Source organism: Pristiophorus japonicus, chromosome 1 (genome assembly GCF_044704955.1).
Source record: "Pristiophorus japonicus isolate sPriJap1 chromosome 1, sPriJap1.hap1, whole genome shotgun sequence".
Lineage (NCBI taxonomy): Eukaryota > Metazoa > Chordata > Chondrichthyes > Pristiophoridae > Pristiophorus > Pristiophorus japonicus.
The window spans coordinates 512,808,684-512,830,956 of NC_091977.1; the positions used below are offsets into that span (position 1 = coordinate 512,808,684).

General features: G+C 40.9%; 1 protein-coding gene across 13 annotated transcripts in view; it reads left to right on the forward strand.

Moving 5' to 3' along the window:
* The window catches only part of LOC139277362 (focal adhesion kinase 1), a 759,656-nt gene that overhangs the window by 684,471 nt on the left and 52,912 nt on the right, over nucleotides 1-22,273 (forward strand). For 11 of the 13 annotated variants that reach the window (XM_070895775.1, XM_070895782.1, XM_070895811.1 and 8 more), the window contains 3 exons: nucleotides 3,937-4,023; nucleotides 4,827-4,967; nucleotides 5,659-5,790. In XM_070895775.1, the coding sequence (XP_070751876.1) occupies nucleotides 3,937-4,023; nucleotides 4,827-4,967; nucleotides 5,659-5,790 (360 nt within the window). The remainder of the gene's footprint in view (nucleotides 1-3,936; nucleotides 4,024-4,826; nucleotides 4,968-5,658; nucleotides 5,791-22,273) is intronic. The other 2 variants (XM_070895766.1, XM_070895802.1) reach the window with 1 other exon arrangement.

The window sequence follows — 22,273 nt, forward strand, 5'->3', positions numbered from 1 at the left end:
TCTTGAATGTTGTTGTGAAAGGTGTTTAGTGCTTTGCAAAGGTTCTCTGTGCTTCCCCCTCCCCCCCCCCCCCCCCCCCCCAATATCTGGCTACCTGCGCTGACTTCTTAACTCTCCGCAAGGGTTTTCTGTGCGGCCACAAGTGGCCACATACGCTGGCCTAAGTTAGTTTGGAGCAACTATTAGCTGTCCAAACTGGCTTAAATGGTCAAAACAGACGTAGGTGGCTGGTAACACCCGCTTTTGGGAAAAAAATAAACTTAAAAAAAAATCCTAACTAACTCACTTACACTGGCGCAAATTAAATGTGCAGAATGGGGATTTTTAAGATATTGCAGAAAAATCAAGTTGCTCCAAAAAAAACAGAGCAGCTCCTGGGCAAATTTGGGCCCAAAATGTCTGTGTTGTATGTACTGCTTTGTCTATATGGATATCCAGAAGGCATTTGAAAAGGTTCCATGCAAGAGATTATTAACGCAAGTTTATGGCGCATGGAATTGGAGTTAACCTTGTAACATGGGTTGGTAGTTGATTGAGAGGTGGGAGACAGAATAGGGATAGAGGGTTTGTTCTCTGATTGACAGGATATGACCCATGGATCTTTACTAGGGCCTCAGTGTTCCACCATATATGTTAATGACTTGGATGAAGGAATAGAGAGCTGAATATCCAAGTTTGCAGATGACACTAGGAGGCACAATAAGTTGGGAGTAGGATTTTACAAAGGGACATAGACTAAGTGAGTGGGCAGAACTATAGCAGATGGAGTTACATGTGGGGAAGTGTGAGGTCATCCACTTTGAATCAGAGATAAATCTGAATATTTTCCTAATAGTGAGAGACCAAGAGTTGTGGAGGAGCAAAGGAATTTGGATGTCCAAATACACACATCATTAAAAGCTAGTGCACAGGTACAAAAGTAATCAGAAGGCGAACAGAATGTTGGTCTTTATCTTGAAATTGAAAAGTGAGGATGTTTCAGTTGTACAGAGCCTTGGTCAGATCCCATCAGTTCTACGATGTTCATTTTTAGGCAAAAGGTTTGATCAAGGTTTTCAAAATGACTAAGGGATTTAATAGGATAGAGATAGAGGGGCCAATTTTCCACATGGCCAATTTTTGGCGCAGTTGTAGAGGTATGTCCAATTTTTTTTTTAGTGGCCCGACTGCGGTTTAAAAAAAAGTTCCAATTTCGCCGGAATAAACTTTGAATTTGGAACAACACGGATTGTCCTTAAGCTCTGTGGGTGGAGCTTAAGGTCTGCGCCAAAAACTGAGGTTGCCAGGGTAACGAGGGACGCACTGAAGGGCTTAGACTAGAAGGTAAAGCAAACGCCGCTCCTCTCCCGGGCCAAAAGGCCACCCCCCCCCCTGCCCCAGGTGCCGGTGCTGCTGCTATCCTGGGCTAAATCCCCCCCCCTGCCCCAGGTGCCGGTGCTGCTGCTATCCTGGGCTAAATCCCCCCCCCCCCGCCGGCCCCAGGTGCTGTTGCTGTCCTGGGCCAGAAGGCCCCCCCGGTCTTCATTTGAAACCCTTTTCTTCCTTTAAGTTTGCAGACTTGATTGTGTTGTACTTTTTAAAAATTGTTATTTTAAAGATTAATTTACTGTATTTGCTTAGCTGGATCCATAAAAGTTCCTGAGCATTTCCATGGGAGATCTAGTTGAGTTTTCAATACATATGTATTTCCAAAGTGATAGTTGGTGTGTATGCAGGCACAGATGCAGCAGCGAGGTATAAACTATTGTAATTATTTTAATGCATCTAGTGTAGAATATTGATTATTATATTAAAAATCTCAAGACCACACACACTTTCTATAACCTTGTGCCATTATAAACTCCTGTGTCCACATTTATAATATGCCTATGTAAATTTTCCATATTGTCATTGCAATCTCCTGCCGGTGGCATTGCTGCAAAAGTCTCCATTGGAGGAGGGTGTAATTGCCACCTAACGTGTACATAGGCATGTGGACAATTATAATGGAAACATGAAAACAAGGAGAGAATGTATGACTTAATTGGGAACTGAATCCTATCTACCTGCTTTGGTCCAATTATCCCCTCCCTCCAACCCACTTAACGTGAAGACTGCATTTCATTATGTTTCCGCGAAGCTAGAATTCAACTTCAGCAGGGCCACTAAACGAGTGATAACGAATCGACTGCCGTTATACACCCTGCCCGATTCTCCCCTCTCTTCACCCAGTGTGCCTTGCCATGGGTGATGAATTTAATAGTGGTTTTGAGGTTTTTGCCAACATTGCTTATGAAATCCTATGAGCCTTTTATGTAATCATTGGCTTAGATTCAAGGTGCACAGTTCTGTGATGTGCAGTAAATTTAAACATGGTATCACTATAGTTGTAATCACATGATAGAATGACACTTAACTGCAGATCAGCTGATTATTTAAGACTGCCTTGCATTTGTCACTGTTTGCCATGATGACCACAACTAAACAAAAAAAAAACTTGCAAGAGAAAATAAAACTGCCCCACAAACTCCAGCATTACATTCAGTGTAAAATAACACGAGCTGAAATTGTATTTCAAATGGGTAATGCATCGAGGGTTGTGGTAGCTTTAGTAAATCACATGCTGTTTATCAGCCATTATTAATTTATTTGCTGTTTTTGGGATCGTGCTGTGAGCAGATTGGCTGGCGCATTTCACTACCTAACAATTGTGACCGCATTTCCAAAATTGGTTATAAAACACTTTGGAACATCCTGAGGATTGATGAGATGCTATAAATGTAAGTTCCCTCCATCCCTCTCTCCCTTGCTGGGTTTTTGAGATTGTTGGCCATTGTCAGATCTGAGTTTTAGCAGCACGACGACCAATTTTATTCCGTATTATAAATTGAAGAATTCACCGTGTATCCAGTTATATCAAGTCTTGGATGAGCACAGTTTCCTCCTGTTAAACATTGGGAAGACCAAAGCCATTGTCTCCCGCTACGGGCACATACTCCTTCTTAAAAACCCTCTGTAAAACCCACCTCTTTGACCAACTTTTTTGATCACTCCTCATAATCTCTCATTCTATGCCTTGCTGTTCATGTTTGTGGATTGCATCTCTTGTCAAGTGCCATGGGACATATTGATGCATTAAAGGTGCTATATAAATGCAAGTTATTGTTTTATTGTTGAAAAAGCACAGCTAAAATATTGTGGTTAAAACTATTTACCAGTTCTGCAGCAGTTTTTTAAAAATAGCTAGATGAGAACTCTATTCTTTGGAAAGCCTACTGGTAATAAATGTTGGCTCCATCTTATCATTAAAATATAGGCTCCTTTGGAGGACCTTTTTAGGCTATCTCAGTAGTAAATTATATTTTAGCATGCTGAAAGAAACCATTCAATATCTTGCATGATACTTTAAAACACATACATTCTAAATGTATGATTGTTTTAATAAAATTACTTTAAATACACTGCATTCCTTTCTTGTTAGCCTCTGTGAGCTTCAGCAGAAAAACGACTAAAGATAGCACAGTTTGAAAATTATCCTTTTTGAACCTCGTCACTCTGTAGTTTGAGCAAGAATTATTACTGCATTTAACAGGGTTAAATTTGCCTACCACTGCACTGAATAATTGCAGAGGATGGTGTCTCTGCTTAACTGCATTTAATGAAAATTTTACTTATGGCTGATCCTCAAATTTACAAAAATTATAGAAATATTATTTACACAAAGTAACCTGAAGCCTTATAGGCCAAACATGGAATATTCCAGCTGTATGTATCAAAATTTACATCCCTGCCTAACTGTCTGAAATAACCAATTTTCTTTCACACTTAGTGCACACATTATGTACCTGACCCCTCATTATCTGTGCTGTGCTAGTACTTGGCTCTTTGTGTTCAGCTGTAACAGTGAATAATTAGTGTATTTCTGTTGATGTTTATTTTTCTTTTCTTCTACAATAGCCCAGTCGACCAGGCTACCCAAGTCCAAGATCCAGTGATGGTTTTTTTCCCAGTCCACAACACATGGTACAACACAATCATTATCAGGTAAATAACACACTATACCTTGTTTTAAGTACAAAATACCTATAATGTTTAGAATAAAATAACACTGAATTAAAAATGTTGTCCCCCTTGGTAAGGCAACACATGGTGATGACGTAACTTTATTACTGCCTTCAGCTGATCTCGGACCAAATTCAGTGAGAGAGGTGAGAATGTTTATTAAAGATTGTGAATGGATCAGTTGGGGTTTCTTAATCTAGCCTATAGTAGAGATAAAGAAAAAAATAATGGAATATGGAATTCTAAACTTCCCCAAATGTAGCACCTAACACTTAAGAGGCCAAGGACAGAGTACGTTATTGTGGTAACGGCTACTCTATTGATAGTGGTTGTCGTGGTATATTCATAATAGACACACACGTGCTTTCCACAAAAGGCCAAGAAAAACACGTCTAGTTTTTCAGCACTAATTGCCCCTTGCTTATGAAGGATACCTAAAAGAAAATGTAATACTTCCACTGATCACAATTGTAGTGTGTTACCAACATAATGGAAGTATAATGTGTTACTACATACCTTGTACATCAGCCCTTAAGGAAAAAAAACAACTGGCCGAGAACGTAAAATTGTAAGAGGTTCCAAGTGTGTGTTTCTTTTAACATTCTACTTTAATTTGCTTAAAATGGTACTGTAATTTTATTGCAGTCCACTAAATATATATAACTCTACTACTAGATTCTAGAATCCAATGTTTAAAATTCCATGTTGGCTTGACACCTCTGAGGTAAAGTAATCTGTAGATGTAGTTACTGAAGATCATTCCAATCAATTGTGTGCATTAACAGGTTTCTGGATATACTGGTTCACATGGAATTTCACCCATACCTGGAAGTATATATTCTGCGCAGGCGAGTGTATTAGATGCTCATGATTCCTGGAATCACCACAGGCCTCAGGATATTCCAATTTGGCCACAAAATCTGGAGGTAATATAATTGTGTAAACAACGTATCCAATGCAGTGAAGCTTAATTGTAATAATACTCCTATAGCTTACTGTAGTCGTCCTTCGAACATTGCAATGGTTATTGATGTTTACTTCTGAAGAGCCACCATCAAGTCTTGAGGGAGTGATTGAAAAAAAAAATCAGTTCTAATCCAGATGCCTGCAAAACATCTCTTGAATTGGACAGAACCAGGGATTTGAGATTCATCACAATGTGTTCCAAACAAAATAAGTATTGAGTACTTCTAATTGAATTGTAAAACAATAATACAGTCTCCTGAGTTCAGATTATATCCTTACCTCAAGAGCGCTGTGATTGGATTACAGTATTAAATTCACTTACACATGTAATATATAGTTTTATTTTTTTTCTTAGAAGGCAGGCCGAGTTACATTTTTTGTTGTTGTTTTACATGGGGTGATGCAATAGATTTTGAAAATGTCATGTTAAGATAAAATAAAAGGTTGTTACTGATCATTTTGTTGTGGGATCTGAAGTTATATTGGCTCCAGTTACATTAGATATTTGGGAAGGGGCGGAGATGGCACAAAAATGCAACTGTTATCAGTATTTTGCAACAGTGCTGTAAAGCTTCAATCTTGTACTGCATGAGTAGACTCTGCCCAGGAACTGATGTGTCATGGCATTTAAACGTTTCATTACATTTTCAGGATGCTGGCACTTTGGACATGCGTGGAATGGGGCAGATGCTCCCAACAAATGTTATGGAAGAACGGTTAATAAGGCAGCAGCAGGAAATGGAGGAGGATCAGCGATGGCTTGAACAGGAAGAGAAGTTTCTGGTAATTCCTTTTGTATGCTGTCTTTTTCAATGTCTTTAGCTCAATATACTGTATAACTATATATCATATCAGACAGATTGATGTGGGAAATTTGCAGCAGTTGGCATGAAGCTACATTGAGTCTACAGGTGCCTATGGTGTATCCTCTGGATTAATCCGTTAACTATATTTCAGGTTGTTTAAGAAAAAGCTGCTATGGAAAACTATTGATGAGAAAATAACACCAGGTCATACTTCAAAGCATTGTGTAAACCTTACCCAGCTTAATTTTTGCTGTTAACTTGGATATTCCTGTGTTTCCTAAGTATTTATATTGGTTTATTTGATTTAAGTAATAGTACATGCTTTATATACCATTGAAATATATATTTTACGTGACAACAGCAATTATCTTTATATAGTGTTTTTAACGTAATAAACATTCTGAAACACTTCGAAGAGGAGAAACAGATGTAGCAATAGAAAAAGAAGTAGGAGGGATGACTGATAGCAGAAAATAGAGTCAAGACAACTGAAAGCTGTGCCAGCACTGGTGGAGTAGAATACAGTGGAGAGTGGGGGGAGGTAATTCACCAGATGCCAGAGTGAGAGAAATGAAGGACCAAGCTTAGAGCGTATTGTTGGAGGAGGATGCAAATGTAATATGGGGCAAGGATATGGAAAGATTAGTAAAGGATGATAAACATTTTGTATTCCATGCTTTGAAGGAAAGAGTTGATGGGTGAGTGGGTGCTGATTTGAGAGGTTGAGGCTGAAATTGGCCACTATTGGAAACGGGGCGCACCTACCCTGTTTCTGTTGATTTTACCGGCGCGGTGGCCTCGAGCGAAATTCCGCTCTTTGGCTTTTTTTCCCCAGCGGATCGGAAGTCGGTCATAATGGGGGACAATGTGCGGCGGTGATTGGAGGTTCGCAGTCTAGAGGGGCGGAAGTTGGGGGCGGGTATAATGGCCGTCACTGTCAGTCATCTGCGTAGCGCTGATCATATCATGGTAGCGCTGATGACGTCATCAGTGTGCCGTGTCACCACGGCTCTCCCCTTCACTTAAAGGGGAGAGCTTGTGGGATTCTTTAAGTTCAGTCCACTGGGCCACCAGGGCGGGTTTCGGCCGGGCCAGCGACCTGACACCCAAGAGAGGGTGTCAGGTTGCCTGTTGGTGGCCCAGCCGAACCTGGAGGCTTAATTATCAGCCCGACATGGCAGTCGGCCGACAAAAAAAAAATGTGGCAATAGGTCCTCCCTTTAATGGGAGCCACACCACATTTTAGAAGGACTCTAAGCTCAGTGCACTGGCAGAAAAAGCTGCTTTTGGCACCGCGCGGCAGGAGCAACATTTTTTTGGTGGAATTTCACCATCCGGGGGAAACATCAGTGCGTGTTCTGATGACACGCTTAAGACAGATCAATGGAACGGTAGAGGTGGGAGCAGGTCACCACCAGGATTCCGCAGGAGCAGAATTTTCAAAATGGGCGCCATTACACGGATAATCGGGGGCCATTGCACTCCACAGCGTGGCCAAAATCGGCGGTAACAAGACTTAAGGGAAGGGGCAATTTAGGCCCTGTTGAGTATTGGTCATGGTGTGAGTGAGTGTACAGCAGAGCTTGGGAAGTCAGCAAGAACAACACTAAAGAAGTGAATTCTGTAGGTAATGTATTGGCAGTTCAGCAGTTGTGGAGGTGACACAAAAGCAAGGCTGTTGTGCAAATTGGTAGTAAGCAGTATTGGTAATGGATAAGTTGTGAGGTTTGAAGCTCAACTCCGTTGAAAATACGAGAGTTGCACAATTTGGTTTGACTGAGTCAGCAACCAGGGAGGAAAATCAAGTCAGGCAGCGGTATTCGTGTTTTGTTTCTGGAATCCAAATAAGATGGTTTCAATCTTCCTATTGTTCTAAAAAGCTGGGGCACGCTCTTCGGTGTCCTAGCCAATATTGATCCCTCCACCAACATCATTAAAACAGATTATCTGGTCATTATCACATTGGTGTTTGTGGGAGCTTGCTGTGTGCAAATTGGTTGCCGCGTTTCCTACATTACAACAGTGACTACACTTCAAAGTACATAATGGGCTGTAAAATAATTTATTTCTTTCATAGTCTGTTGTGCTCAAGCTTGGTTTTGACAGAATTTAACAGAAGTGCAGCATGCCAAGAAAAGTTACATGATGCACAGATGCAAATAAGGGCAGGAGATGAAGAGCTTGCAATGTGCTTTCAAGCTGTCGGCATTCAAGCCACTTGCTTTTTATATTTTTGAAGACTTTTGTATGTTGCAGTGCTTCTACCATTTCTCTTTGAGAAAACTGTGAAAACCATAAAGGTATCCAGGGGCTATTGTGCTGAACAAAGTGATTATCATGTTTATTCAGCAATTAGTGCAGTCTCTTTGGAGTCAAACAGTATAATGATATTGCAATGAGAGGAAAGTGGGTTTTTTTGCATTTTGTTCAAATAGTCTCTGAAAACAGGCTCACCAAGATTACCCCTTTGCCCTGTCATTGGCGATCAATGTACAACTTTGTCATATTTCCCATGCTCTATAATAAGCTTTCAGTGAACTGTGTATTTTCAAATGTTTCATACCCAAAGGCAGTTGAAGGACTTTATTTTGGCAAACAAAAGCACAGTCAAATATTCTGAAATTGGCAGGAAAGTTGTATAAGAATGATTCAAGCTACTGAAATGACATATCATGGTGCTAAATAAAGACTGAATGTTCATTTCATGCCTTAACCCACAAAGATGGTAAATTCTGTACTCATTTTACATACTTGCATTGAGTCTACTGCATAGAAACAGGTCATTCGGCCCAACTTTTCTACGCCGGCTTTTATGCTCCACACGATCCTCCTCCCACCCCTCTTCAGCTAACCCTGTCAGCAGATCTTTCTATTATTTTTTTCCCCTCATATGGTTATCTAGCTTCTGCTTAAATGCATCTATACGACTAGTCAGTGTGGTCGACCGTTCTGCTCTTTGGGTAAAGAAGTTTCTCCTAAATTCCCTATTGGCTTTATTAGTGACTCTCTTATATTTATGACCTCTAGTTTAGAACATCCCCACAAGTTGAAACATTTTCTCTACATCTATCCTATCAAACCATATTGTTGTCTTAAAGACCTCTATCTGGTTGCCCTTTGGCCTTCTCTTTTCTAGATAAAAGAGCCTGTTCAGCCTTCCCTGATATCCTGGTATCACCCTTTTGAATCATTTTTGCACCTTCTCCAATGCCTCCATATCCTTTTTATAATATGGAGCTCAGAACTGTGCACAATTACTCCCAAGTGTGGTCTAGCCAAGGTTCTATATAACTTCTCTGCTTTTCAATTATATCTCTCTGGAAAAGAGCCCCAGTGTTTGGTTTCTTTTTTAAGGCCTTATTAACCTGCGTGGCTACTTTTAGTGATTTGTGTATCTCTATCTCTCGATCCCTTTACTCCTCTACCATATTCAGACTCTTATCCAATATAATGTAGCCTCCTTATTATTCCTACCAAAATGCACCACCTCACATTTGTATCAAAATTAATTTGCCACACCCATTCTGCGAGTTTATTAATGTCCTCTTGTCACATTCTTTCTTTGTGTTAACGATACCCCTCAATTTTGATATCGTCCACAAATTTTGAAATTGTACTCCCGATTCTCAAGTCCAAATTGTTAATGTAAATTGTGAACAACATTGGTCCCAGCACCGATCCCTTTTGCCAGTCTGAGTAGCTATCCTTAGCCCCTACTTTTTTTTTTGTTCTGTAGCCAGCTTGCTATCCATTCTGCTACCTGTCCCCTAAATCCACATGTGACGACTATGTGGTAATTTATCGAAGGCCTTTTGAAAATCCAAATTACCCTTGCCGAGTCTTTCTGTTAGTTCTTCAAATAATTCAGCAAGGTTAATCGAGCATGATCTTCCCTATTGAAATCCGTGGTGACTACTCTTTACTATATTTTTGGTTTCTAAATTTTTTTTACCTTTGAGTAAAAATTGAATTATCTGTCCCATCACCGACGGTAAACTAACCGTTGTATAGTTCACTGGACTTGTTTGATCTCGCTTTAAATATAGGACTGTTCCCTTTTCCAAACAATTTTTATTTATATGTAATGGCTCTGCTATGACTTCCCTTACTCGTTTTAAAATGCGCGAATGTAATCCATTTGTACCAGAGGTTTTATCCCCTCTAAGTTTGGTTAATCTATCAGTTATCTGTGTCCCTCTTTCTATCTTAAATATTTTTATATCTTTTGATCTCCTCTTCTAATGTCATGCCAACATTGTTGGGCTCCCTGGTAAATACTGAGGCAAAGTAACTGTTCAATATTTCTGCCATTTCGCTGTCATTACCTGTGAGTTTATCTTGTGTATCCCTTAGTGGCCCTATCCTAACCTGAATTTTGTTTTGTTATTTATGCACCTGTAAAATACGTTACTATTTCTTTTTATATTTCTCGATAATTTAATTTCATACTTTCTTTTTACTTTCCGAATTGTTTTTTTGATTTCTTTCCCAACCTCTTCATATTCCCTTTTGTCCTCATCTCCTTTATTGTCCATGTACTTAGTATATGCTTTTTTTGTTTAGTTTCAATTTTACTTTTATCTTTTTATTCATCCACAGAGTTTCATTATTGGGTAGTTTGTTCTTGTTTTTTTAGAGGACTATATTTCTCATGTAATCTGATTTTCTTTCTGATTTAAGCGTGAAATCAGAGGTAGGCGCATTTTATTTTGTTGAAGCAAAATATGAACCTCAGGAATAAAACTACATTTTGTAATCCTTGACACTTGCGCAAGTCAACACTTGATAGTTAAAACAAAAAAAATGCTCACTCCTATCTGTCTCTATGTGTGGTTCTCTGTCTCTTTGACATTCCATTGACTCTGGATCAGTTCCTATAGAGTGGAGGGTAGCCAATGTAACCCCACTTTTTAAAAAAGGAGGGAGAGAGAAAACAGGGAATTATAGACCGGTCAGCCTGACATCGGTAGTGGGTAAAATGATGGAATCAATTATTAAGGATGTCATAGCAGTGCATTTGGAAAGAGGTGACATGATAGGTCCAAGTCAGCATGGATTTGTGAAAGGGAAATCATGCTTGACAAATCTTCTGGAATTTTTTGAGGATGTTTCCAGTAGAGTGGACAAGGGAGAACCAGTTGATGTGGTATATTTGGACTTTCAGAAGGCGTTTGACAAGGTCCCACACAAGAGATTGATGTGCAAAGTTAGAGCACATGGGATTGGGGGTAGTGTGCTGACATGGATTGAGAACTGGTTGTCAGACAGGAAGCAAAGAGTAGGAGTAAATGGGTACTTTTCAGAATGGCAGGCAGTGACTAGTGGGGTACCGCAAGGTTCTGTGCTGGGGCTCCAGCTGTTTACACTGTACATTAATGATTTAGATGAGGGGATTAAATGTAGTATCTCCAAATTTGCGGATGACACTAAGTTGGGTGGCAGTGTGAGCTGCGAGGAGGATGCTGTGAGGCTGCAGAGCGACTTGGATAGGTTAGGTGAGTGGGCAAATGCATGGCAGATGAAGTATAATGTGGATAAATGTGAGGTTATCCACTTTGGTGGTAAAAACAGAGAGACAGACTATTATCTGAATGGTGACAGATTAGGAAAAGGGGAGGTGCAAAGAGACCTGGGTGTCGTGGTACATCAGTCATTGAAGGTTGGCATGCAGGTGCAGCAGGCGGTTAAGAAAGCAAATGGCATGTTGGCCTTCATAGCAAGGGGATTTGAGTACAGGGGCAGGGAGGTGTTGCTACAGTTGTACAGGGCATTGGTGAGGCCACACCTGGAGTATTGTGTACAGTTTTGGTCTCCTAACCTGAGGAAGGACATTCTTGCTATTGAGGGAGTGCAGCGAAGGCTCACCAGACTGATTCCCGGGATGGCGGGACTGACCTATCAAGAAAGACTGGATCAACTGGGCTTGTATTCACTGGAGTTCAGAAGAATGAGAGGGGACCTCATAGAAACATTTAAAATTCTGACGGGGTTAGACAGGTTAGATGCAGGAAGAATGTTCCCAATGTTGGGGAAGTCCAGAACCAGAGGTCACAGTCTAAGGATAAGGGGTAAGCCATTTAGGACCGAGATGCGGAGGAACTTCTTCACCCAGAGAGTGGTGAACCTGTGGAATTCTCTACCACAGAAAGTTGTTGAGGCCAATTCACTAAATATATTCAAAAAGGAGTTAGATGAGGTCCTTACTACTAGGGGGATCAAGGGGTATGGCGAGAAAGCAGGAATGGGGTACTGAAGTTGAATGTTCAGCCATGAACTCATTGAATGGCGGTGCAGGCTAGAAGGACTGAATGGCCTACTCCTGCACCTATTTTCTATGTTTCTATGTTTCTATTCTGTGTTTTCATGGAATAATATGGTAATAAGAATGAACAATAAAGAAGAAGGTGGTCCTGAAAAAACATTCGTAGAACTTAGTGGGAAAAGTCCCTACGCCCTAATGGCATCATAGAATATTCAGGAAAGTAAGAGAAGAAATATCTAAGGTTCTGGCCATTATCTTTCCAAGATTCTTGGGTTAAGATATTGTGCCAAAGTGGGTTGGACAAGTAAATATCAGTTGAAATTTGAGGTGAGATATTTTAGGAAAAAGGATAAAAAAGCACATCCATACTAAATGGTATAACTTTGAAAGGAGTGGTGGGGCAGTGAGACTTAAGGGTTCAGATACTTAGATCTTTTAAAGTTCCATGACTGTTAATAAGCTGTTTAAAAAAAAACATGCATATAGCATCCTAGGTTTTATAAATAGGGATTTGGAGTACTAAAACAAACAGAAATTTCTGAGCCTATTGAAACCATTAATTAGTTTAAAATATTGGCCCTGAATTCGCGGCCTCTACGGGCACGTACAAGGTGCGCACGCGCCCATAGGGGCCCCGCAAGTTCCTGTTTAGGTATGCGAAGCGCATGCGCCTAAACCCAGAACTTGCAATCGATCAAGAATCCTCTTGACAGATCGCACGCATCCAAAGGTAAAGGGCCTCCGCAGGCGGAGAGTTGGGCTATTTACCCAACTTCTGCCCAGTGAATGCCCTAAAATTCTTAGAACTGTTAAAAGCATATGTAAGGCCTGCTTTTATCAGCATAAGACATTTAAAGGACAGAAAAATAAATTTTTTTCAATAATTTAAAGATTTAAAATCCTGTTAAATAAGGTAAGTTTATTTTTTGACCCAATTAAATTCTATTTTGATTAATTTTAAATGTGTGAATTTTTAAAAAACTTTTTTCAGTGCTTGTATGTTTTTGGGGCATTCCCATTCATACTTATGGTGAGTTCCATACGCAACTTTGAATGATAAGGGAGTCAAGGGTTATGGGAAACAGGCGGGAAAGTGGAGTTGAGGCCAGGATCAGATCAGCCATGATCTTATTGAATGGTGGAGCAGGCTCGAGGGGCCAAATGACCTACTCCTGCTCCTATTATGTTCTTATGTTCGTATGTACATCTCCTAACCTTTCTTCCAATGAAAGGAACCAGTTTTTCTAACCTTTCCTCAGAAGTAAAGTCTCTAACTCCTGGTATCATTTTTGTGAATTTCTCTTGCACCCTCTCTGTGACCATGACCCAAAACCAGACATATTGGCCCAGAAATTGCGATAGGACAATTCCCATGCCTCCGACCTGAAAAATTTAGATGAATTTACCTGGTGGTCCGGGGGGTTCGGAACCTTGTGGTCCTGGGCCTCTATGCGAAGGCCTGCGTAGAGGCCCACGTATCCCAGGGACTTAAATGCTTCGTTCCATACGGAACTCACCACAAGTCTGAATGGGGATACATCTACTTTGATTGGTTGGGGGGCCCACGTGATCCCAGAAGAAAGGTTAGGAGATGTACATACGAACATAAGAAATAGGAGCAGGAGTTAGGCCATTTGGCCCCTCGAGCCTGCTCCACCATTCAATAAGATCATGGCTGATCTGATCCTGGCCTCAACTCCACTTTCCCGCTGCTTCCCATAACACTTGACTCCCTTATCATTCAAAGGTCTGTCTATCTCCACCTTAAATATATTCAAAGACCCAGCCTCCACAGCTCTCTGGGGTAGAGAATTCCAAAGATTCACGACCCTCTGAGAGAAGAAATTCCTCCTCATTTCTGTTTTAAATGGGCGACCCCTTATTCTGAAACTACGCTCCCCAGTTCTAGATTCCCCCATGAGTTGAAACATCCTCTCTGCATCTACTCTGTGAAGCCCCCTCAGAATCTTCTTTGTTTCAATAAGATCACCTCTCATTCTTCTAAACTCCAAGGAGCATAGATCCAACTTGCTCAACCTTTCTTCATATGACAGCCTTTCATCTCAGGAATCAATCTCGTGAACCTTCTCTGAATTGCCTCCAATGCAAGTATATCCCTCCTTAAGTAAGGAGACCAAAACTGTACACAGTTGGTTTTAACCAACGTCCTGTACAGTTGGAGCAGGACTTCCCTACTTTTATACTCCATCCCCCTTGCAATAAAGTCCAGCATTCCATTTGCCTTCCTGATTACTTGCTGTACTTGCATGCTAACTTTTTGTGTTTCATGCACAAGAACCCCCAGATTCTCCTCTATTGCAGCATTTTGTAATGTCTCCCCATTTAAATAATTTGCTTTTTTATTTTTCCTACCAAATTGGATAACCTCATCTTTTCCCACATTATAGTCCATCTGCCAAGTTGTTGCCCATCCTCTGAGCCTAGCTATATCCCTTTGTACATTCTTTGTGTCATCCTCACAATTTGCTTTCCCATCCATCTTTGTATCCTCAGTAAGTTTGGCAACATTACGCTCAGTCCCTTCATCCAAGTCATTAATATAGATTGTAAATAGTTTAGGCCTCAGCACCGATCCCTGTGACACCCCACTAGTTACTGTTTGCCAATCGGAAAATGACCCATTGATCCCGACTCTCTGTTTTCTGTTAGTTAGCCAATCCTCTATCCATGCTAATATCTTACCCCCAACCCCATGAACTTTTATCTTGTGCAGTAACCTTTTATGTGGCACCTTATCGAATACCTTCTGGAAATCCAAATACATGACATCTATTGGTTCCCCTTTATCCATCCTGCTCATTACATCCTCAAAGAATTCTCTTAAATTTGTCAAATGTGATTTCCCTTTCATAAAACCATGCTGACTCTGCTTGACTGTTTTATGATTTTCTAAATGTCCTGCTACTACTTCCTTAATGATGGACTTCAGCATTTTCCCAATGCTTTCTGTCTCCCTTTCTTAAATAGAGGTATTATATTTGCGTTTTTCCATTCCACTGGGACAACCAGTGTATCCACTATATCTGCAGCCACTTCTTTAAGACTCTTGGATGCATTCCATCAGGTTCAGGGGACTTGTCCACCTTTAGTCCCATTAGTTTGCCTAGTACTTTATCTCTAGTGATTGTGATTGTTTTAAGTCATCCCCCTGCCCTCCAGCGATGATTTACAATTATTGGGTTGATTTTAGTGTCCTCTACCATGAAGACCGATACAAAATATTTGTTTAAAGTCTCTGCCATTTCCCTGTTTCCCATTATTAATTCTCCAGTCCCATCCTCTAAGGGACCAAGGTTTACTTTAGCTACTTGTTTCCTTTTTATATACCTGTAGAAGGTCTTGCTGTCTGTTTTTATATTTCTTGCAAGTTTACTCTCGTAAATTATCTTCTCTCTCTTGGGATTACGGAGACATGGCTCCAGGGTGACCAAGGCTCGGAACTCAACATCCAGGGGTATTCAATATTCAGGAAGAGTAAACAGAAAGGAAAAGGAGGTGGGATAGCGTTGCTGGTTAAAGAGGAAATTAACGCAATGGTAAGGAAGGACATTAGCTTGGATGTTGTGGAATCTGTATGGATAGATCTGCGAAACATCAAAGGGCAGAAAACGCTTAGTGGGAATTGTGTACAAACCACTAAACAGTGGTAGTGAGGTTGGGGATGGCATCAAACAGGAAATTAGGGATGCGTGCAATAAAGGTACAGCAGTTATCATGGGTGACTTTAATCTACATATAGATTGGGCTAACCAAACTGGCAGCAATACGGTGGAGGAGGATTTCTTGGAGTGTAATAGGGATGGTTTTCTAGACCAATATGTCGAGGAACCAACTAGAGCGTAGGCCATCCTCGACTGGGTCTTGTGTAATGAGAGAGGATTAATTGGCAATTTTGTTGTGCGAGGCCCCTTGGGGAAGAGTGACCATAATGTGGTAGAATTCTTCATTAAGATGGAGAGTGACACAGTTCATTCAGAGACTAGGGTCATGAACTTAAAGAAAGCTAACTTCGATGGTATGAGATATGAATTGGCTAGGATAGACTGGCAAATGATACTTGAAGGGTTGACGCAGGATAGGCAATGACAGACATTTAAAGATCCCATGGATGAACTTTAACAATTGTACATCCCTGTCTGGCGTAAAAATAAAACGGGGAAGGTGGCTCAACCGTGGCTAACAAGGGAAATTAGGGATAGTGTAAAATCCAAGGAAGAGGCATATAAATTGGCCAGTAAAAGCAGCAAACCTGAGGACTGGGAGAAATTTAGAATTCAGCAGAGGTGGACAAAGGGTTTAATTAGGACGGGGAAAATAGAGTATGAGAGGAAGCTTGCAGGGAACATAAAAACTGACTACAAAAGCTTCTATAGGCATGTGAAGAGAAAAAGATTAATGAAAACAAATGTATGTCTCTTGCAGTCAGAATCAGGTGAATTCATAATGGGGAACAAAGAAATGGCAGACCAATTGAACAAATACTTTGGTTCTGTCTTCACTAACCTTCCAGAAATACTAGGGGACCGAGGGTCTAGCGAGAAGGAGCATCTGAAGGAAATCCTTATTAGTCAGGAAATTGTGTTAGGGAAATTGATGGGATTGAAAGCCAATAAATCCCCAGGGCCTGATAGTCTGCATCCCAGAGTACTTAAGGAAGTGGCTCTGGAAATAGTGGATGCATTGGTGGTCATTTTCCAACATTCTATAGACTGGATCAGTTCCTATGGATTGGAGAGTAGCTAATGTAACCCCACTTTTTGAAAAAGGAGGGAGAGGAAAAACAAGGAATTATAGACCGGTTAGCCTGACATGGGTAGTGGGGAAAATGTTGGAATCAATTATTAAAGACATAATAGCAGCGCATTTGGAAAGCAGTGACAGGATCGGTCCAAGTCAGTATGGATTTATGAAAGGGAAATCATGCTTGACAAATCTTCTAGAATTTTTTGAGAATGTAACTAGTAGAGTGGACAAGGGAGAACCAGTGGATGTGGTGTATAGGGACTTTCAAAATACTTTTGACAAGGTCCCACACAAGAGATTATTGTGCACAATTAAAGCACATGGTATTGGGGGTAATGTATTGAAGTAGATAGTGAACTGGTTGGCAGACAGGAAACAAAGAGTAGGAATAAACAAGTCCTTTTCAGAATGGCAGGCAGTGACTAGTGGGGTACTGCAAGGTTCAGTGCTTGGCCCCCAGCTATTTACAATGTACATTAATGATTTGGATGAAGGAATTGAAGGTAATACCTCCCAAGTTTGCAGGTGACACTAAGCTGGGTGACTGTGAGCTGTGAGGAGGATGCTAAGAGGCTGCAGGGTGACTTGGACAAGTTAGATGAGTGGGCAAATGCATGACAGATGCAGTATAATGTAGATAAATGTGAGGTTATCCACTTGGGTGGCAAAAACAGGGAGGCAGGATATTATCTGAATGGTGACAGATTAGTAAAAGGGGAGGGGCAACGAGACCTGGGTGTCATGGTACATCAGTCATTGAAAGTTGGCATGCAGGTACAGCAGGCGGTGAAGAAGGCAAATGGCATGTTGGCCTTCATAGCGAGAGGATTTGAGTATAGGAGCAGAGAGGTCTTACTGCAGTTGTACAGAGCCTTGGTGAGGCCACACCTGAATTAGTGTTCTGTTTTGGTCTCCTAATCTGAGGAAGGACATTCTTGCTATTGAGGGAGTACAGCGAAGGTTCACCAGACTGATTCCCGGGATGGCAGGACTGACATGAAGAAAGACTGGATCGACTAGGCTTATATTCACTGGAATTTAGAAGAATGAGAGGGGATCTCATAGAAACATATAAAATTCTGACGGGATTGGACAGGTTAGATGGAGGAAGAATTTTCCCGATGTTGGGAAAGTCCAGAATCAGGGGTCACAGTTTAAGGATAAGGGGTAAACCATTTAGGACCGAGATGATAAACTTCTTCACTCAGAGAATTGTGAACCTGTGGAATTCTCTACCACAGAAAGTTGTTGAGGCCAGTTCGTTAGATATCTTCAAAAGGGAGTTAGATGTGGCCTTAACGGCTAAAGGGATCAAGGGGTATGGAGAGAAAGCAGGAATGGGGTACTGAAGTTTCATGATCAGCCATGATCATATTGAATGGTGGTGCAGGCTCAAAGGGCCGAATGGCCTACTCCTGTATCCATTTTCTATGTTTCCATGTTTTTCATTTTTTTTCGTCGACTTTTGCTGGTTTCTAAAAATGTCCCAATCTTCTGCCCTTCCACTGTCCTTCACAACATTGTGTACCTTTGTTTCTAATTTGATACCATCCTTTACTTCCTTAGTTAACCAGGGATGGTTCATCCTTCTCTTAGCATCTTTATTTCTCGCTGGGATAAATCTTAACTGAGAGTTACGAAATAGCTCCTTAAATGTTTGCCACTGCTTTTCTACGGTCTTATCCTTTAATATATTTTTCCAGTCCACTTTAACCAGCTCTGCCTTCATACCTTTGTAATTACCTTTAAGTTCAGGACACGAGTTTGAGACCTAGCTTTCTCACCCTCAAACTGAATTTGAAATTCTACCATGTTATGATCACTCTTCCCAAGAGGATCCTTCACTATAAGATCATTAATTAATCCAGACTCGTTACACATTACCACACCGTATTGTTCCAAAAAACCATCCCGCATACACTCTATGAACTCTTCCTCAAGGTTACTATTGCCAATTTGATTTGTCCAATCGATATGAAGATTAAAATCGCCCATGATTATTTCTGTACCTTTCTTACAAGCCTCCATTATTTCTTGATTTATACTCTGTGCCACAGAGTGGCTACTGTTTGGTGGCCTGTAGACTTGATCGAGTTGTTTGAATGCGAAGTTTTGAGGAAGTAAATCGGGAAAAACTATTTCCACTCTTGAATGAGTCGATAACTAAAGGACATCAATTTAAGATCATCAACAAAAGAATGAAAAGAGAGGTTAGGAGACATTTTTCTTACATAAAGGGTTGTTGGGACATATAATCCCCTACCAAACAACAGGCAGAGGCACAATGAGCCATACGGCATCCTCCTGTGCTGTAAATTTCTGATTTGATCATAACATTAAGGGAAAAAAAGAAATTAATCAATACAAATAACAGCAGGTTATTAAGAAGATTGGTGTTGGTGCTTGGCTCTGAAGGGGTGGGTGTGGCCTTGGAACAGGATAAACAATCACCCTTGGCAGGATTGACATAAAGGCCTAGCAGACAAATAGAACTGAGGGACAGCTGGCCACAAAAGATTACACAAATGTAACTTTTTTAAAAAAGTTGTGCACTTTTGCATTTTGATCCTTTTCATTTGTGAAGTTTAATGCTTTTGTTTCTGAAATAACTCGCTTTAACTGGAACAGGTATTAAGTTATTTTAACAGTCGGGTTGCATACCTAGATATATCCCTGACCCAATTAAGTTTCACAAGATCGTGTAGAGCTGACTCTTGGATCTACTTCTGTTCTTGAATCAACTTGATATTGCCAGCAGTGCCAAACATCAACTTTCTGTATTATTGTACTATATTTAATTAGGTGAGTGAAAATGTCCCATTTATTATGGAATTTACCCAAAGAGAGAGACAGTTTTGTTGGGAGGTGAGGTCAAGACAAATTTATACCACCTTATTCTTTATTGTCGTAAAGCCTCATTTTATAAATCATTTGGTCAGATCTCAGCGAGAGTATTGTGTCCAATTCTGGCCACCACACTTTAGAAAGGATGTCAAGACCACAGATTTACCAGAATGGTACCAGGGATGAGAGAATTCAATAATGCGGAGCAACTAGAGGAGGTGTGATTATTCTCCTTAGAGCAGAGCAGGTTATGGGGAGATTTTATAGAGGTGTTCAAAATTGTGAACAGGTTTGATAGAGTCGAAACTGTTTCCACTGAAGAATTCTTTTTACTCTGCAAATTGTTGAGATCTGGAATGCACCGTCTGCAAGGATGGTGGAAGCAGATTCACTTGTAACTTTCAAAGCAGAATTGGATTTGTACTCAAAAAGAAAATATTTGCAAGGCTGTGGGGAAAGAGCAGGAGACTGGGAATAATTAGATAGTCTTTCAGAGAGCCACTACAGACATGATTGATTGAATGGCCGCCTCCTGAGTTGTATGATTCTCTGTTGTCAGCACAGTGAGGGATCACATTCAGTCAGGGGTAAGGTGACCTAAACTGAATGCATTCTCCAGGGCTTGTACAGCAGGCTACCCTTCATTAGTTCATGTGCCAGAAGATTCTAAATTAGGTGCTTGATGTATGCACTGACTTTTGATTTTCAGCTAAAACCGACAGAAGGTGCAAATCAACAGTTCATTTTTATCAGGTTTGATGCTTTGTTTTTTTAAAAAGGCGATTTTTTTTTTTATAACTCAACATGGAAGAGATGAGTTTTTACTCAAACTAAGATCAAAATAAATTATGATCCCTGCTCCACTACTTACGTAGAAGAACTGTTTTTACTTAATCAGTTGCTTCAATTCTGATGTAATTTCACCCCCCAAAATTAACTGCGCTTTGGATTACCAGAAACTTAAAAGAAAAATCTCCAAAATCATACCAACATTACAGCCACAAATTTTTTTTTTTTGAAAAGGATTTAATGTGTTTGAAGATTCTAATGGTTTCAATTCAGTGAATAGTTCAGACTTCAGTCACCAACACAATTGACGACATTACTTGCATGAACAAAAACCAGGATTAGAATTGGTTGGAACAGTGTGCTCTCCAATTCACGGTGTCACAGCTGCAGATTCGTTACCACAAATTCCCACACAGCTTGTTCCTGATCTCAGCTGTGCTGCTAGTGGTTAGGAAACATTGCCTAACAGAGGTTAAGCACGTCCCTGGAACTAGAAACACAAAATTAGATGGTAACTCAGATTTAATTCTTAATTCCAGGCCTAGGAACAGGCCACCTAAATCATCTAGCGTTGTCAGCAACAAACAGCTTGCCTTTATAAAATGCCTTTGAAAGAAAATTCCAAGGTGCTAACAGGCAGCTGTAAGTAACTAAAACAGACATTGAGCCAGAAGGGGAGAGGTTGGCAAGGGCTGCCAAAAGCTTGGTTAAAGAAATAGCTTTTGAGAAGGTTTTGCAAAGGATAAAAGGAAGGTGGAGGAGTGGAGAACTTTAAGGAGGTAATTGCAGGATTTCTGTTGATGGGGTGAAGGAGGGCAATGTTGAGGAGGTGGAAGTAATTGTGGAATAAGTGTTTTTTGAGATGGAAATAATGTAGAGTCTGAAGCTAAGCTTGGGATTGAACAGAATACCAAGGCTGTGAACTGTTTTAGTTGAGCCTGAGGCATAGCTGGGGCAGAGAATTGAATCGGTGGCAACGGAGTGGAGATTGTGGCAGGTGTTAAGTTTAGAATAACTCCACAAGACTGAGTACTGTAAGCTTAAATTGATACCTTAGTCTCTTTAATAAAACTCCAGAGTGCCAAAGCACCATGGCAGACAACCTTTTATACTCGCTTGCATGAGGTATGCAGGTAACCCTTGGGCCTCCAACAGGTGCGCCCTCTGGTGGCAAGTCTTACACAGTTATAATGTTTACATACATAACATCACTCCCCCCCACCCTCCCAAAGATAGTCTACAAGTTATTTACAAGTTGAGGCAATCCGGGGCTCTTTGCTTCCTCGTTGAACGCCATTGCTGCACTGCAACGTGGCTGGTCTGACCGGATGATTGATGGCGAGGTCGATTGCTGGTTGGGTGTCTGTTGGTGGATCGATGATGGTGATGTCCTCTTCAAGTTGTTCCTGATTGTCAGTGAATCGCAGTTTGGTCTGATCCAAATGCTTTCTGCACGTTTGTCCATTACATACTTTGACAATAAATACTCTCTTCCCCTCCTTGGCCAAGACAGTGCCAGCAACCCATTTGGGACCATGACCGTAATTAAGGACAAATACAAGGTCGTTTACATCAATGTCACGCGATACAGCCGCGCAATTGTGGTACATGTTTTGCCGGTGATGCCGGGTGGACGAAGGAGAGCCTGGTTTTGAGCGCTCTCTTCATTAACAATTCCGCTGGGGGAACCCCGATAAGCGAATGGGGTCGTGTCCGGTAGCTGAGCAGAACCCGAGATAAACGGGTCTGCGGAGAGCCGTCCGTCACGCGTATCAAGCTCTGCTTGGTAGTTTGGACTGCC